Below are 16,592 nucleotides of genomic sequence, written 5' to 3'. Positions count from 1 at the left end.
ATGTTCTAAAAAAAAAAGGAGGCCCAAAATCCACTGGGTGCTCCTTTGCTTCTGAGGCCAGTGCTTCAGTACTTTATCACACTTGGGCCACATGTGGGATATTTCTAAAAACTGCAGAATCTGGGCAATAAATATTGAGTTGCATTTATCTTGTAAAACCTTCTGTGTTACAACAAAAAATGTATTAGAAATGAATTTCAGCAAAAAAAATTAAATTTGTAAATTTCACCTCTACTTTGCTTTAATTCCTGTGAAACGCCTAAAGGGTTAAAACACTGTGAATGCTGACTCAAATACCTTGAGGGGTGCAGTTTTCAAAATGGGGTGACTTCCGGGTATTTTCTAATATATAAGGCCCTCAAAGCCACCTCAGAACTGAACTGGTCCCTGAAAAAATAGCCTTTTGAAATTTTCTTGAAAATAGGAGAAATTGCTGCTAAAGTTCTAAGCCTTGTAACGTCTTAGAAAAATAAAAGGACGTAACAAAAAACGATGCAAACATAAAGTACACATGGGAAATTTTAACTAGTAACTATTTTGTGTGTTATTACGATCTGTTTTACAAGCAGATACGTTTAAATTTAGAAAAATTCTAATTTTTGCAATTTTTTTCTAAATTGTGATGTTTTTCAGAAATAAATATCAAAATTATCGACAAAAGTTTTTTCACTAACAAAGTAAAACATGTCACGAGAAAACAATCTCAGAATCGCTTGGATAGGTAAAAGCATTCCAACGTTATTACCACATAAAGTAACACGTCAGATTTGAAAAAAAATTGGCTGGGTCCTGAAGGGGTTAAGGACGCAGCCTAGTTTGGGCCTTAAGGCTCAGAGCCCATTTTTCAAGTCTGACATATTTCACTTTATGCGGTAATAACATCGGAATGCTTAAACCTATCCAAGCGATTCGGAGATGGTTTTCTCGTGACACTTTGGGCTTTATGTTAGTGCTGAAATTTCGACGATATATTCAGTGTTTATTGGTGAAAAATTGCAAAATTTAGAGAATTTATAAAAAATAGCATTTTTCAGAATTTAAATATATCTGCTTGTAAAACAGATGGTTATACCACCCAAATTAGTTACTAGTTCACATTTCCCATATGTCTACTTTAGATTGGCATAGTTTTTTGAACATTCTTATTTTTCTTGGACGTTACAAGGCTTAGAACATAAACAGCAATTTCTCATATTTTTAAGAACATTTCAAAAGCCTATTTTTTAATGTACCTGTTTGGTTCCGAAGTGGCTTTGAGGGACCTATGTATTAGAAACCCCCATAAAACAGCCCATTTTGAAAACTAGACCCCTCAAAGTATTTAAAACAGCATTTAGAAAGTTTATTTAACCCTTCAGGCATTTCACAGAAATGAAAGCAAAATAGAGGTGAAATTTGCAAATATAATTTTTCTTGCTGAATTTCAATTGTATTCAATTTTTTTCTGTAACACAGAAGGCTTTACCAGAGAAACACTACTAAATATGTATTGTCCAGATTCTGCAGTTTTTAGAAATGTCCCACATGTCTATAGTGCGCTCGTGGACTAAAACACATGCCCCAGAAGCAAAGAAGCACGTAGTACATTTTGAGCCTCTTTTTTTATTAGAATATATTTTAGGCAGCATGCCAGGTTTGAAGAGGTGTTGAGGTGCCAAAACAGTAGGAATCCCCCAAAAGTGAACCCATTTCGGAAACTACACCCCTCAAGGAATTTATGGTTGTTGTTACCATTTTGACCCCATAGTTTTCACACAGCACGTATTTGAATTGGGCTGTGAAATTAAAATGTCATTTTTTCCAATAAGATGTAATTTTTCATCAAAATGTCTTCTTTTCACAGGGAACAAAATACCCCATTTTGTTGCCCAATTTCTCTCGAGTGCAGCAATACCCCATTTGTGGCGATAAACTGCCATTTGGGCCCATGGCAGGCCTCAGAAGGGAAGGAGCGCTGTGTTCTTTGGAGTGCAGATTTTGCTGGATTGGTTTTCGGGTGCCATGTCGCATTTGCAGAGCCCCAGTGGTATCAAAGCAATGGAAACCCACCAGAAGTGACCCCATTTTGGAAACTACACCCCTCAAGGAATTCATTTATGGGTAATGTGACCATTTAGACCCCATAGTTTCTTCACAGAACTTATTTGAATTGGGCTGGGAATTAATAATAATAATAATAATAATATGTAGTTTTAGCTCAAAATTTCTTATTTTCACAAGAAATAAAACACCATTTTGTTGTCCAATTTGTCCTGAGTGCAGCAATACCCCATTTGTGGTGATAAACTGCTGTTTGGGCCCATGGGAGGGCTCAGAAGGAAAGGACCACCATTTGGCCTACTGGGGATTTTCTGGTGCGAAGTCATGTATGCAGAAGCCCCTGAGGTACCAGTACAGTTGTGACCCCGTTTTAAAAACTTCACCCTTAAGGTGTAGTGAGCATTTTGACCAGAGACATACACCCCATGAACTGTAATGTGGGTTCTCACGGGTATGATAATACCCTCAATGTGGCTGTTAGCTGCCAGGGCATGCAGCAGGGCTCAGAAGGGAAAGACGAGGGTGGATGAGCTGTGCGGAGTGCATCAGGGTAAGTAAAACTGGAGTAGATTAAAAATCAAGGGATGTATGATACATTTTAAAACACTTTCATACAGAGCCTTAGTTTTTCGGGACACGTGTCACATTGATATATTATGTCCTCCCTTATCCCCCTCTTATAGCAGACTTTGCACCTCTTTTGCCTTTTTCCTTTCTTGCCAGTTTGGAGAACCTCCTGGAAAGTGTTGCCCTGGTACGAGGCGTGTGGCCTCTCTTCCAGAAGTACTGGATGCCCCCCCTTCTTGGTCCCTAAAAATTAGTTTCTTGATAACCACCTCTTGAAATTCCAGGAAAGTTCCCCTCTGGCTTGCACATCGACGTAGCAGTACGCATTGTACAATGCCATCTGTATGATGTGCATGGCCAGGTTCTTATACCACACCGCATGGCGCTGTAGGGCTTCAGGACTTGATCTGGGAAGTCCACCCCTCCCATGTAGCTATTGTAGTCCAGGATGCAGTCCGGTTTGGGGGTCTCTGTACTGGTACCTCGTACAGGTACATGGGTACTGGTGTGGGCATGTATTGTTGTCAATACAAGGACATCTCTCTTGTACTTGACACACAATATGTTGCTGCTAGAATGTGCCCTGCTCTCACCCCTTGTTTGTCCAAGCAGAGTCTTAGGGAGGCCTCTCAGATTTATTCTAGCAGTGCCGCATGCCGCAGTACTTCGGGAAGCGAGGCACTTGAAGAGTGGCACACTGGTATAAAAAATTATCCAGGTAGAGGTGGTAGCCCTGGTCCAGCAGTGGGTGCACCAAATCCCACACAATTTTTGCATTAACTCCCAGTAAGGGGGACATTCTGGGGGCTGAATACTGGTGTCCTTCACTTCATATATCCTAAATCTGTAGGTATACCCTGATGCACTCTTGCACAGCTTATACATCTTCACACCATACCTTGCCCTCTTACCCGGCAGGTACTAACGTAATTGAAGCCTCCCTTTAAAATGTACCAAGGACTCATCAATAGAAATACAATTCTCGGGGGTGTATGCTTGGGAAAACCGGGCCCTCAAACTTTCTAATAGGGGTCTGCGCTGCTCATTAGGAGAAGCGAAGTATTGCCTCATTTTTAGTTTTTTTTTTAGGTTCCAGTTCAGTTCTGAAGTTGCTTTGAGAGGCCTATATATTAGAAACGACTATCAAAACCCCATTTTAGAAACTAGACCCCTCAAAGTATTCATAACAGCATTTAGAAAGTCTATGAACTCTTTAGGTGTTTCACGGGAATTTAGAGCAAAGTAGAGGTGAAATTTACATATCTATTTTTGTCAAATCCTTTTTATACCATTTTTTTCTATAACACAAAAGGTTTTACCAGAGAAACTCAACTTAATACTTATTGCCCAGATACTGCAGTTTTGAGAAATATCCCACATGTGGCCCTAGTGCGGTAATGGACTGAAGCACCGGCCTCCGGAGCAAAGGAGAACCTAGTGGATTTTGAGGCCTCTTTTTTTTTATTATGCACCATGTCCGGTTTGAAGAGGTCTTGTGGTGCCAAAACAGTGGAAATCCCCCAAAAGTGACCCCATTTTGGAAAGTAGACCCCTTGAGGAATTCATTGTAGTTTTCTTGGGGTGCATGCGGCTTTTTGATCAGTTTTTATTCTATTTTTAAGTGGCGTGGTGACTAAAAAAAACAGCAATTCTACTATTGGTTTTTTTATTCTATTTTTTTTCCAGCGTTCACCGTGCGCTATAAATGACACATTCACTTTACTCTGTGGGGCGATACAATTATGGCGATACCATATGTTTATAGTTTTTTTTTTTGTCTTGTGGCGTTTGCACAATAAAAATACTTTTTGTGTTACCATATTACCTTTTTGTGTTACCAAGAGCCTGAATTTTTTTATTTTTCCATCAAGAAAGCCGTGCGAGGACTTATTTTTTGTGTAACGAACTGTAGTTTCAATCAGGACCATTTATAGGTAGATGCGACTTTTTGATCTCTTTTTATTCCATTTTTTGGGAGGTGAAGTGGCCAAACAATTGTGATTGTGGCACGGTTTATTATTTTCTTTTACGGCGCTCACCGCGCAGGATAATTAAAAAAATTTTGTAGTTCAGGCCGTTACGGACACGGCAATACCAATTATGTATAGTTTATTTAGCTATTTTTATTAATAATAAAGGACTATTAACGGAAAAAGGGGGATTTTTACTTTTAACACATTTTTTTTTTTACTTTATTACTTTGTCCCACTAGGGGATTTGTGGGCAGAAGGCATTGATCGCTATTCTAATACACTGCACTACATGCTTAGTGCAGTGTATTAGAGCTGTCAGCTACTCACTGACTGCAAGCATAGTGGGTCCTGACTTTGTCAGGACCCACTAGGCTTCCGTCGATGGCATAGCCGGACGCCATTGTTAGGCGTCCGGTTGCCATAGTCACCATTGCCGGCCTCTATTGTGTAGCAGGCCGGCGATTGTAGCTTAACCCCTAAAAAGCTGCGATCCCTATTGACCGTGGCTTTTAAGGGGTTAATCAGCAGGGACATAGCGATCGGTCCACGCTGTAGGAGCTGCGGTAACTGCTGTACGAGACAGCAGCTGTCACAGTTCCTGCATGTGTCGGGAAGACGTCCGAAACGGCCGTTACTCCTGTGACTGATTGGACAGTGTCACGGCGATGTTACACGCCCCCTTGCCAATTACCTCCCAATTGACTGTTCATGGGGTTATTTAACCCCTTCTCGCTCCTGGACGTACTATTAGGTCATGGTGCGAGAACGATCCCGCTAACATGACCTAATAGTACGTCCAGGAGCGGGAAGGGGTTAAATAACCCCATGAACAGTCAATTGGTAGGTAATCGGTAAGGGGGCGTGTAACATCGCCGTGACACTGTCCAATCAGCTGCACACGTATGGGGAGGTGAAAGGTTCTCTTTAAAGTGTAACAACTTTTTAAAAAACTTTTGACATGTCAGAAGTTTTGATCAGTGGTGTCCCAGCACTGAGAACCCCCCCCCCCCCTCACTAGTCGCTAAAACGAAGCCGCAGAAGTGCTCGGGTGAGCGGTGTGCCGCTTCGATTCTCTTTGGCTTTCCTTGGAGCAGGGTACAGGCTCAATAGAGAGTCTGAGTCCGTACACCGCTCACTCTGCTGAAAGTCGTTCAAAAATGAAGCGGCACAGCGCTCACCCGAGCACTTCTGCTGCTTCATTTTAGCGATCGGTGGGGATCTCAGTGCTCGGTCCCCCACCAATGAAAACTTCTGACATGTCAGTATGACATGATAAAAGTTTAGTTACGTTTTTAAAGGTGTACATAGCCTTTAAACTATATCATATATATATCTATAAATGTAATTGGTGCAAGTTTTAATTACTTTTTATTGAAAATGATTGTTACTTTTTGAGATACAGCTGCTTTGTATCCTGTTTACAGAGCATCTGTACAGTATATAGCACTGAATCCTGTATCCGTCAGGTCAGCGGGTCCTACAGGATCGAGCTGTTACCGATCATATCTAAGTTCATAACTTAGATGTGATCGATAATAGGCGACCTAATGGATTCAGGTCTCAGCGCTATATACAGCTGTTCTGTAAACAGGATACAAAGCAGCTGTATCTCAAAAAGTAACAATCATTTTCAATAAAAAGTAATTAAAACTTGCAATTACATTGATAGATATATATATATGATATAGTTTAACCCCTTGCGTACCTTCGACGTAATAGTACGTCGCTGGCCGCTTATTCCAGCGTACCTTCGACGTACTATTACGGCGCAGGAATAAACTGTCACTATGTGAAATCATATAGTGACAGAACAGCGGCGGCAGCTGTCATTGACAGCTAACCGCCTCTGCTACCGGCCTGGGGACCAATTAGCAGTCCCCAATGCCGGCGATTGCTGTGATTGGTCAGTCTTCAGAGACTGACCAATCACAGCCGTCTGTGACGTCGTCTGCAGGAGAAAGCTCCTGTCACTTTCTCTGATCTCCTCACTTCTGTGAGATACGTGAGGAGATCAGAGAAAGCGGTGTAAAAAAAACAAAAACACTATTTTTATTAACCCCTTCCCGAAAATGGGCGTATAGTAACGCCCTGAGGATGAAGCGGGCACAGGAGCTGTGCTCGCTCCATCTTCATCGGATGTCGGCTGTAATATACAGCCGACATCCCACTGCAACTACAGCGATCACTGTCCTCTCCGATCGCTGTAGTTTAATCCCTTAAATGCCGCTGTCAATAGCAACAGCGGCATTTAAGTGATTGATACAGAGGGAGGGGGCACCCTCTGCACCCCATTGCCCCCCCCCCCCCGCGAAAAATCTCTTGATGGTTGCAATCAAGAGAGCAACGGCTTCCTGGTTGCCAGGTACGGGAGCCTATTAGGCTCAACTGTCAGTTGTAAAGTGACAGTTACAATACACTGCACTACATCAGTACATACAGAAGTAGTGCAGTGTATTGTGCAGGGGATCAGAAGATCAGATCTTCCAGTCCCCTAGTATGTGTAAAATAAAAAGTGAACAAAAAAGTAAAAAAAAAGTTTTAGATAAATAAATAAATACAAGTTTTACGTAATAAAAACAATAATCGCCTTGTTTCCCTGATCCCTTTATAATTAGAAAAAAAATGAAAAAAAAAGACAAAAACTAGACATAATAGGTATCGCCGCGTTCGTATCGGCCTGACCTAAAAAAATATCAAATTATTTATCCCGCACGGTGAACACCGTAAAAAAAATACCATAAAAAACAATGGCAGAATTTCCTTTTTTGGTCACGTTGTTTCCAAAAAAATGGAATAAAAAGTGATCAAAAAGTCGCGCGTAGCCAAACATGGTACCAATAAAAACGACAGTGTGTCACGCAAAAAATGTATGTATTCCGCACAGATTACATATGCCCCCACATTATAAACTGAAACACCAGTAAAACACTAAACAAAACTACTACCAAGCAAAATCTGCGCTCCAAAAGCCAAATGGCGCTCCTTCTGGGCCTGGCAGTGTGCCCAAACAGCGGTTTATGACCACATATGGGGTATTACCGTATTCTGGAGAACCGCTTAACTATTTATGGGGTGTGTGTCTCCAGTGGTACAAGCTGGGCCCAACGCATTGGGCACTGAAATAGCATATATGTGGAAAATGTCAATTTTCAATCTGCAACATCAACTGTGCACTAATTTCTGCAAAACCTTTGGGGGTCAAAATGCTCACTACACTTCTAGATGAATTCCTTGAGGGGTGTAGTTTCCTAAATGGGGTCACTTCTCGGGAGTTTTCACTGTACTCGTACCTCAGCGCAATGCAACATGGCGTCAAAAACAAATTTTGTAAAATCTCCACTCCAAAAACGAAATTGCACTTTTTCCGTTTAGACCCTTGCCGTATGTCCAAATAGCCGTTTACAACCACATATGGGGTATTTCCGTAATCAGGAGAAATTGTGTAACACATTTTGGGGTGTCTTTTCTCCTGTATTCCTTGTGGAAATGAAAAATTCTGAGCTAAAGCTACAGGTTATTGGAAAAAAAAAATGTTTTCATTTTCACGGACCAATTCTAATAAAATCTATAAAACACCTGAGGGCTCAAAATGCTCACTACACCTCTAATTTAATTCTTTCAGGGGTATAGTCTCCAAATTGGGATCACATCTGGGGAATTTCTAGTGTACTGGTACTTCAGGGACTCTGCAAATGCGACATGGCCCCCAGAAACCAATTCAGCAAAATCTGAGCTGCAAAATCCAAATGGTGCTCCGTCCCTTCTGAGCCCTGCCATGGGTCCAAACAGTAGTTTATTACCACATAATGGGGTATTTCCGTAATCAGGAGAAATTGCTTTACAAATGTTGAGGTGCTTTTTCTCCTTTATTCCTTATAAAAATTAGAAAATTCTGTGTTTTTTCCAAAAAAAAGTCTCTTTTCATCTTCACAGACTAATTCCAATAAATTCAGCAAAAAACCTGTGGGGTCAAAATGATAACTATACCACTAGAAAAATTCCTTGAGGGGTATCGTTTCCAAAATGGGGTCACTTTTGGGGGGATTCCACTGTTTAGGTCCCTCCAGGGCGTTGCAAACGTGACACGGCACTGAAAACCATTCCAGTAAAATCAGAGCTCCAAAATCCAAATGGGGGTCCTTCCCTTCTGAGCCCTGCTGTGGGGCCAAACAGCAGTTTATTACCACATATGGGGTATTTCCATAATCGCGAGAAATTGCTTTACAAATGTTGGGGTGCTTTCTCTCCTTTATTTCTTGCAAAAATTAGAAATTTTTACGTTTTTCCAGAAAAAAAGTAGATTTTCATTTTCACAGACTAACTCCAGAAAATATAGCAAAATACCTGTGGGGTCAAAATGCTAACTATACCCCTAGATAAATTCCCTGAGGGGTGTAGTTTAAAAAATGGGGGTCACTTTTGGGGGTTTCCACTGTTTTGGCACCACAAGACCTCTTCAAACCTGACATGGTGCCTAAAATATATTCTGAAAAAAGGAGGCCCCAAAATCCAAGAGGTGATCCTTTGCTTCTGAGGCCTGTGTTTCAGTCCATTAGCGCACTAGGGCCACATGTGGGATATTTCTAAAAACTGCAGAATCTGGGCAATAAATATTGAGTTGCGTTTCTCAGGTAAAACCTTCTGTGGTACAGAAGAAAATGTATTACATATGAATTTTGTAAAAAAAAAATGAAATTTGAACATTTCAGCTCTACTTTCCTTCAATTCCTGTAAAACGCCTAAAGGGTTGAAACACTTTCTGAATGCTGTTTTGGATACTTTGAGGGGTGCAGTTTTAAAAATGGGGTGTTTTATGGGGGTTTCTAATATATAGGGCACTCAAAACCACTTCAGAACTGAACTCGTCCCTGAAAAAATCGCTTTTTGAAATATTCTTAAAAATATGAGAAATTGCTGCTAAAGTTCTAAGCCTTGTGAGGTCATAGAAAAATAAAAGGATGTTCAAAAAATGATGCAAACATAAAGTAGACATATGGGGGATGTTAATTGGTAACTATTTTGTGTAGTATTACCATCTGTTTTACAAGCAGATGCATTTAAAATTGGAAAAATCATAATTTCTTCATATTTTCTCTAAATGTTGGTGTTTTTCACAAATAAGCAATGAATTTATCGACCAAATTTTTGCACTAAACTAAAGTACAATATGTCACGAGAAAACAATCTCAGAATCAATTGGATAGGTAAAAGCATTCCGGAGTTATTACCACATAAAGTGATACATGTCAGATTTGAAAAAATGGGTCTGGTCCTCAAGGCCAAAATGAGCTGGGTACTCAAGGGTTTAAAGGCTATCAATGTTATTGCAAGTTTTAATTACTTTTTATTGAAAATGATTGTTACTTTTTGAGATACAGCTGCTTTGTATCCTGTTTACAGAACAACTGTATATAGCGCTGAGACCTGAATCCATTAGGTCGCCTATTATCGATCACATCTAAGTTATGAACTTAGATGTGATCGGTAACAGCTCGATCCTGCAGGACCCGCTGACCTGACGGATACAGGATTCAGTGCTATATACTGTACAGATGCTCTGTATACAGGATACAAAGCGGCTGTATCTCAAAAAGTAACAATAATTTTTAATAAAAAGTAATTAGAAAGTAGCACCAAATCACACTGAACCTCTCCCCCCCCCCCTTGAAGTGTAATAACTACTGAGGGTGCTATGGGGGGATTCTACTGCAAGGAGGGTACTGACTGACTGCTGTGTGGGGAAGCTATACTGCGCTCAGCTTCCTGCCCCCACTAATTTAAAAGGGGTCGGCCAACGCTGGGGGGCCGGGAGTATACTGCAAGGGGGGGTCTGGGCATTTTACTGACAGCAGAGGGCTCTATAGGGGGGGGAATTATCCCCCATAGAGCCCTCACTACTTACTATACTGCAAAGTTAGGGGGGTCTGAGCATCTGACTGACTGCTTTAAAGGGGGGCAGAATCCCCCCTTATAGAGCCCTCTGCAGTAAGCCAGACCCCCCCCCCCTATCATTCCATTATAGTGATGTTAGGGCACTATGGGGTGGATTATTCCAGCCCCATAGAGCCCTTTGCGTTCAGTAAAATGCCCAGACCCACACCCCTTGCAGTATACTCCCGGGTCCCGGTCCCATCAGCTTCGGCTGACCGAGTTAAGGCAGGAACTTACCTCGTGCGTTTAGTCACTTCTCCTCTTCGCTCGACCACTCCTTCTGCAGACCTGCTCCTCTCTGGTGGCATGTGCTGCGTACAGCGAGGAGGAGTGTTACACACGTGTCCATCATGCGACATGTCTGCTAGTTCTACATGCCCCCCCCCAGTCCAGTCCGTCCCTGGCTAAAAATGCCGCCCGTCATTTTCGGGTAGGTGGCGCCGCCTGAGGCTGTCCGCTCACCTCGCCTCATGGCAGGTGCGGCACTGGCTACCGGGGTATGGCTTTGGTTCATACAGCCTGTGATGTATTTTGGTGACTATTTCTTTAGCGTCCCTTGGAGCAAGCCAATACCAATTCTTCTTTCACTGTAATTTGCGTAGGTAGTTTTACTACTACGACACAGGTGGCATTTGGGATATGTGTTGGGGTCGTTCATTGAACACAGGTTGTTATTTTAAAACGGTATTCAATCCGGACGGTCTGATGTTTATACTACTACAGACTTACTTAGTTGTTATGCTACAATAAAGTCTATATGCTGGATTATCAAATGCGTGTTAGAAATCCGTCGAATAATTCCTTCCTTATGCCAGTCTGACAATGCATAAAACTGACTGATTTAAGGACCCTTACACACACTATTACAAGCCGGCAGTGTGCTAGGAGTGTATCAATGGTTACTCCATACAACATTCAAAGTTTTCCCTATTGCACTGGGCTTTCCATTATCAGGACTTAACCGTAGAAGTCCTTGTGGTACTACGGTCTATTACATACAAATATCCAACCCTTCTGGGAATAATAACGAATATAAATAAAATAAATAATTACAAATGTGATAACTTCATATCTGGGTGTTCAGCCAAGCTGCCTACAGCTCGCTTATCAAGGTTATGCAAACAGTAGAAATAAAGGGGGAGAAGGTCACTGTAGGTGGAATAGAATCTGGCATCCTGCTTAATAACTCAGTGTAATTTTTAATACAGAGAATATAAGCAAATTGACCATCCATCACCAGCAACATTCACAAGCAGCGGATTTCCAACTGTATTTGTGGACAAAAATCCGCAGCTGAACACAGTAGCAGCAAAGTGGATGAGATTTGACCTGCGGTGTGGATTCTCAATCTGCAACATTTCAATTTCTCTTGTAAAAAAACGGCAGAATTTTCACACGTAAAAAAAACTGTCAATTTCGGCTACATGTGAATTTAGGCCTCATGACCATGTTCAGTATGTGATATACGGATTTCCTTGACCAAACACCGTTCAGGGAGCCGGGCTCCTAGCATCATAGTTATGTTTGAAGCTGTGAGTCACTGCCTCCCCGCAGGACTACTGTCTCGTACTGAAAAGATGTTTCAGTACGGGACAGTAGTCCCGCAGGGAGGCAGTGACACCTAGCGTCATAAATAACTCTGAACGGTGTTCGGTCCGGGAAATGCGGCCAACGTGCGGTCCGTATATCACGGAACGAACACGGTTGTGTGCATGAGGCCTTACTAACTGTTCCAACTGTACTCCTGACACCATAGCACACTGCATGTTGTTTTTCATAGAGCGGCCGCTGCAGGGAAATGTAGCGTTACATGCCAAAGGACCTTCTAATGCATGGGTGCCAGAGAGTCTCTCTATTCTAGCTCTAAAAGGGAGGGGGGTCTTGAGCGTAAGACCCCCTCTATGATGTTCATATGTCCTAATGGGGGATATGGACAGGAATTGTCTTCATGAGAGAACCCCTTTAAAGAGGCTCTGTCACCACATTATAAGTGGCCTATCTTGTACATGATGTGATCGGCGCTGTAATGTAGATTACAGCTGTGTTTTTTTATTTATAAAAACGATCATTTTTGACGGAGTTATGACCTATTTTAGCTTTATGCTAATGAGATTCTTAATGGACAACTGGGCGTGTTTTACTTTTTGACCAAGTGGGCTTTGTGGAGAGAAGTGTATGACGCTGACCAATCAGCGTCATACACTTCTCCCCATTCATTTACACTGCACTAGCGATATAGCTATATCGTTATGTGCAGCCACATAAACACACTATAACGTTACTCAAGTTTCCTGACAGGGAATATACATTCCGTCTGAGAAACCGGTGAACTGAAAGCCAAACGGAAACCATAGCTTCCATTTGCATTACCGTTGATTTAATGGTAATGCTTCCGTTGCACAAGGTTTCCATTTTTTCACAGAAAAAAAACTAACTTTAGGAACCGAAACGAATGGAAACCAACTGCAACAGAAGCATTACCATTGAAATCAATGGTAATGCAAACTGAATGTATGGTTTCAGTTTGGCTTTACGTTTATCAGTTTCTCTGACGGAAAAGGTTGAATGGAACCCGAGAAGGAAAGCCCGACGCTGATGTACATAAGCACATATAAACTAAGGCAGGGTTCACAACTATTGACATGCTGTTAGCATTGTTTTAGTTATTATATCCTCTACTCCTTTACTGCAGGAAAAAGTCCTAGTTGAGAGCTCACTAATTCCGCAACCTGATGCAGAGTTCACATTCCTTGCTCCATTTCAGGATACATATTACAAGGTAGGGAAACTTGTTAATTTGATCTGTTGTTATTCTTTGTAGTAGCCTGAAGTTGATGAGAATAATAGGTGGATAGTGAGGGATAAAGTCGCAGTGTGGATTGTAGGTGAGATATTATGAACCTCTAAGAAATTCATGATCAGTCAGTCATGCGTGTGAAACCTTCCCCAGAAGGATCGAGTGCCTATCAAGCAGAGTGTGTTTTCAGTTGTTGGTGTCTCCATATACAAAGCTAGTTTATGCATGAATGTATATGTTCAGGTCTCAGCTGCATGTGGAATTAGTCAGGGACTGAATATAGGAAGGGAAAAAGGAGCAGGTGCCCTTCCACCACCTTCCCGTTCCCTCTAGTGCTTGCCAGATACTCCCAGCAGGAAGACAAAGGAGTTGGAAAAGTTTTAGTTGGCACTTCCAATATTCTAAATAATGGTGATTTATGTAACTTTTACTAAAATATATATTACTCTTTGTTCGGAGCTCCAATGCCACATTTGCCTGCATTGATGACTAGAAGAAAACCAGTGGCCTGATGCCTCCAGCTCAGCTTACCTCTTCAGGGACATAGGATTCCATCTGGCTAGACATTAGTGCCATTTGCTAACCACTACACATGCAATAATGTGTGGTCCGTATCCACTTCTTGTAAAAATCACCTGTAGAATATAAAATACCCCATAGGAGACAAGCAAAGTCCTGTTGAACGCTTATGCTGGCCATAAATATTGAATAAAAGTTGTCGACTGGTTCAGCTGACTTTTATCTAATGGGTATATGGCACTCCTGACGCTCCATTGACAGCAGAAAATGATGGAAAGTAAGATCGGGCATGTTGGGTTTTAACCTGCCTGTTCATTTCTTCTATGGGAGATAAGTCGCTGCCAAAGGTGTCTCGCAGCGGCTTATTCCTCTCTCATTCAAATAAACATGTATCTAGAGTATGGGCGGCTTTAGGGTTCTTACTTGTGTATGTGTGTGATAGGAGTGTAATAGGAGATATTTTAGCTGTAGTGTTTATAGCTATATTATTTCTTACTCTTACAACTAATGGTGCATAAAGTACACAGTGTATCTATGTAAATAAATACTTGTATGTAATATACGTGTGCGTGTATATGTAATACAAAATAACACCATTTCCAATTAATCCCTTCTATCGTTTTTGTTTTATTATTCCTTTACCTACTATGTCTAGTCCTGCCTCAAGCAATCCTATGGGCACAGTTTCTAGGGACCGCATTAAGTTGTATATTTATTACAGCAATCTAAACAATGAATTTGCGGATTTGTTTTTTGGCTGCTCCAAGAATATCGACACTTAATTAGCCAGTGTGAAAGGGCCTTTATCGGGCAGACAAGCGTTCACAGAACGCTCGTTCCCAGTAATTGCTCTGTGTAAACAGGGCAACGATCAGCAGATGAACGAGCAAACACTCGTTCATCTGCTGATCGTATTAAATCGTTTCAAATGCTCAAAATATTATCGTTGTTGGCAGCACATCTCCCTGTGTAAACATATGGAGACCAGCAATCTTAGTAAAAAACGCTCATCCACATACTAGCTCCTTGTGAAAGGAGCAAACGAGCGCCGATCAACGAGCGGTCTCGTTGATCGGCACTCGTTGCTCCGGCCAAATTCCCGACCACCCCATGTAGATTAACGGGCTGCAGAGCTGGTCCTTGTGCCTGCAGCCCGTTAATCTACGTGTGTCCTAACAGAGCACACAGGTGCTCCACGCAGCCCGGCATCTCCCAGTACAGGCTGCTGCTAGTAGCCTTAGTACTGGGGGAAAACATCGGGTCGGATCACAGCGATGATCCGAACCGATTAACCCCTTAATTGCGGAAGTCAATAGTGACTGCCGCATTTAACTTGTTATAGCAACATCGGCACCCCGCTACGCGATTGCGGGGGCCGATTGGCTTCCGGTCTGCCATCTATTGAAGGCGATTACGTCCTGCCAGAGACAGGACCCAATATGCCTCCTGTCAGTGTGAAACTGACAGGTATAATACCCTGCAATACATAAGAATTGCAGGGTATTATAAAAACGATCCAACAATTGGATCTTCAAGTCCCTAGTAGGACTAAAGAAAAAAAAACAAAAAGGAAAAAAAAAATGTACAAAAGTAAACTGTCAAAATAATAAAATGTAAAAATTTACATTTTCCCCTTATAAAGTCCTTTATTATTTTTTTTTTAAACTCGTTTTATTAAAAGTAACTGTCAGAGTCAAACCATCACATACATCAGTAGAACATTATACATTCAATAGTACATATGTCAGAAGAATCAATATATACAAAGGGAATACTCGCAGGTATTCATCATAATAACCCGTGGTTCGCAGACCACACACACATACTACAGGATTCTCAATTCAAACCAGCCCGACCTTTATTACATTACATCATGAAAATAGGAATACTCCCACATTTCAATATTCTATCGCCTCGCCCCAATCCTCTTGTACATCATACCCTGAATCACCTGGACGTGTCATCTTCCCTAGTCTTTTACCCTCTCCCACCCCCAGCTTGTGCCAGATCAGCTGTCAGCCCTTGGATTGTACAATGAGTGAGACTCGATGAGCACCAACCATCCCAGATCAAATCAAATTTAGCTGCCTTACCCCGATGTTTGTACACTATTTTCTCAAATGGAAGCATGTCATTGACCATTTTGCGCCATTGCGCTACTGTCGGGGACCTATCCGCCATCCATCTCATAGCCACCGCCTTTCTTGCCATAAACAGTGTTTCTCTGAGAAAAATCTTCTCATATAATGACCATTGCTCCTCATTTAACAGTCCCAGTAAACACACCTCCGGCCTGCAAACTATCGTCCTACCCATCACTGCCTTTAATAATGTAACCACCTCCTCCCAAAAGCAAAGAATCGGATGACAACCCCACATTAAGTGTATAAAGTCTGCCCTCATCTCTCCACACCTATGACATTGTGAGGACTCCATTCTTCCCATACGATGCAACTTTACGGGCGTTAAATAACATTGGTGTATGATGAACAGTTGCACTAGTTTATTATTTGCAGCTGGTGAAACCAGCAGATGGGAGCCCTGCGCCTCCCTCCAGTCCTCTGCTGTGAGTTGTGGAATTAATGCACGCCACCTATCCTCCACCCCCAGGGGTTCCATTCGCATCTTAGCCTCCATTAGATAAGAATAAATTTGGGAGACAACACCCCTCGTAAACGGCGTGCTCAACCTCGCCACCAAGTCACAGCTAGAGTGTGTCACGGAATTCACTGGGAATTGTGCTAATAGAGCATGGTGAAGCTGTA

At 41.9% G+C, this 16,592-nt stretch overlaps 1 protein-coding gene across 1 annotated transcript in view; it reads left to right on the top strand.

Moving 5' to 3' along the window:
* The window catches only part of LOC142746274 (CTD small phosphatase-like protein 2-A), a 67,068-nt gene that overhangs the window by 29,983 nt on the left and 20,493 nt on the right, over nt 1–16,592 (top strand). Inside the window, exon 5 of the mRNA XM_075854907.1 lies at nt 13,204–13,290. Coding sequence (XP_075711022.1) covers nt 13,204–13,290 — 87 coding nt within the window. The remainder of the gene's footprint in view (nt 1–13,203; nt 13,291–16,592) is intronic.

This window comes from Rhinoderma darwinii, chromosome 1 (assembly GCF_050947455.1).
Source record: "Rhinoderma darwinii isolate aRhiDar2 chromosome 1, aRhiDar2.hap1, whole genome shotgun sequence".
Classification (NCBI taxonomy): Eukaryota; Metazoa; Chordata; class Amphibia; order Anura; family Rhinodermatidae; genus Rhinoderma; species Rhinoderma darwinii.
Note: the sequence above shows the minus strand (reverse complement) of the source record. Positions and strands in the feature narration are given on the sequence as shown.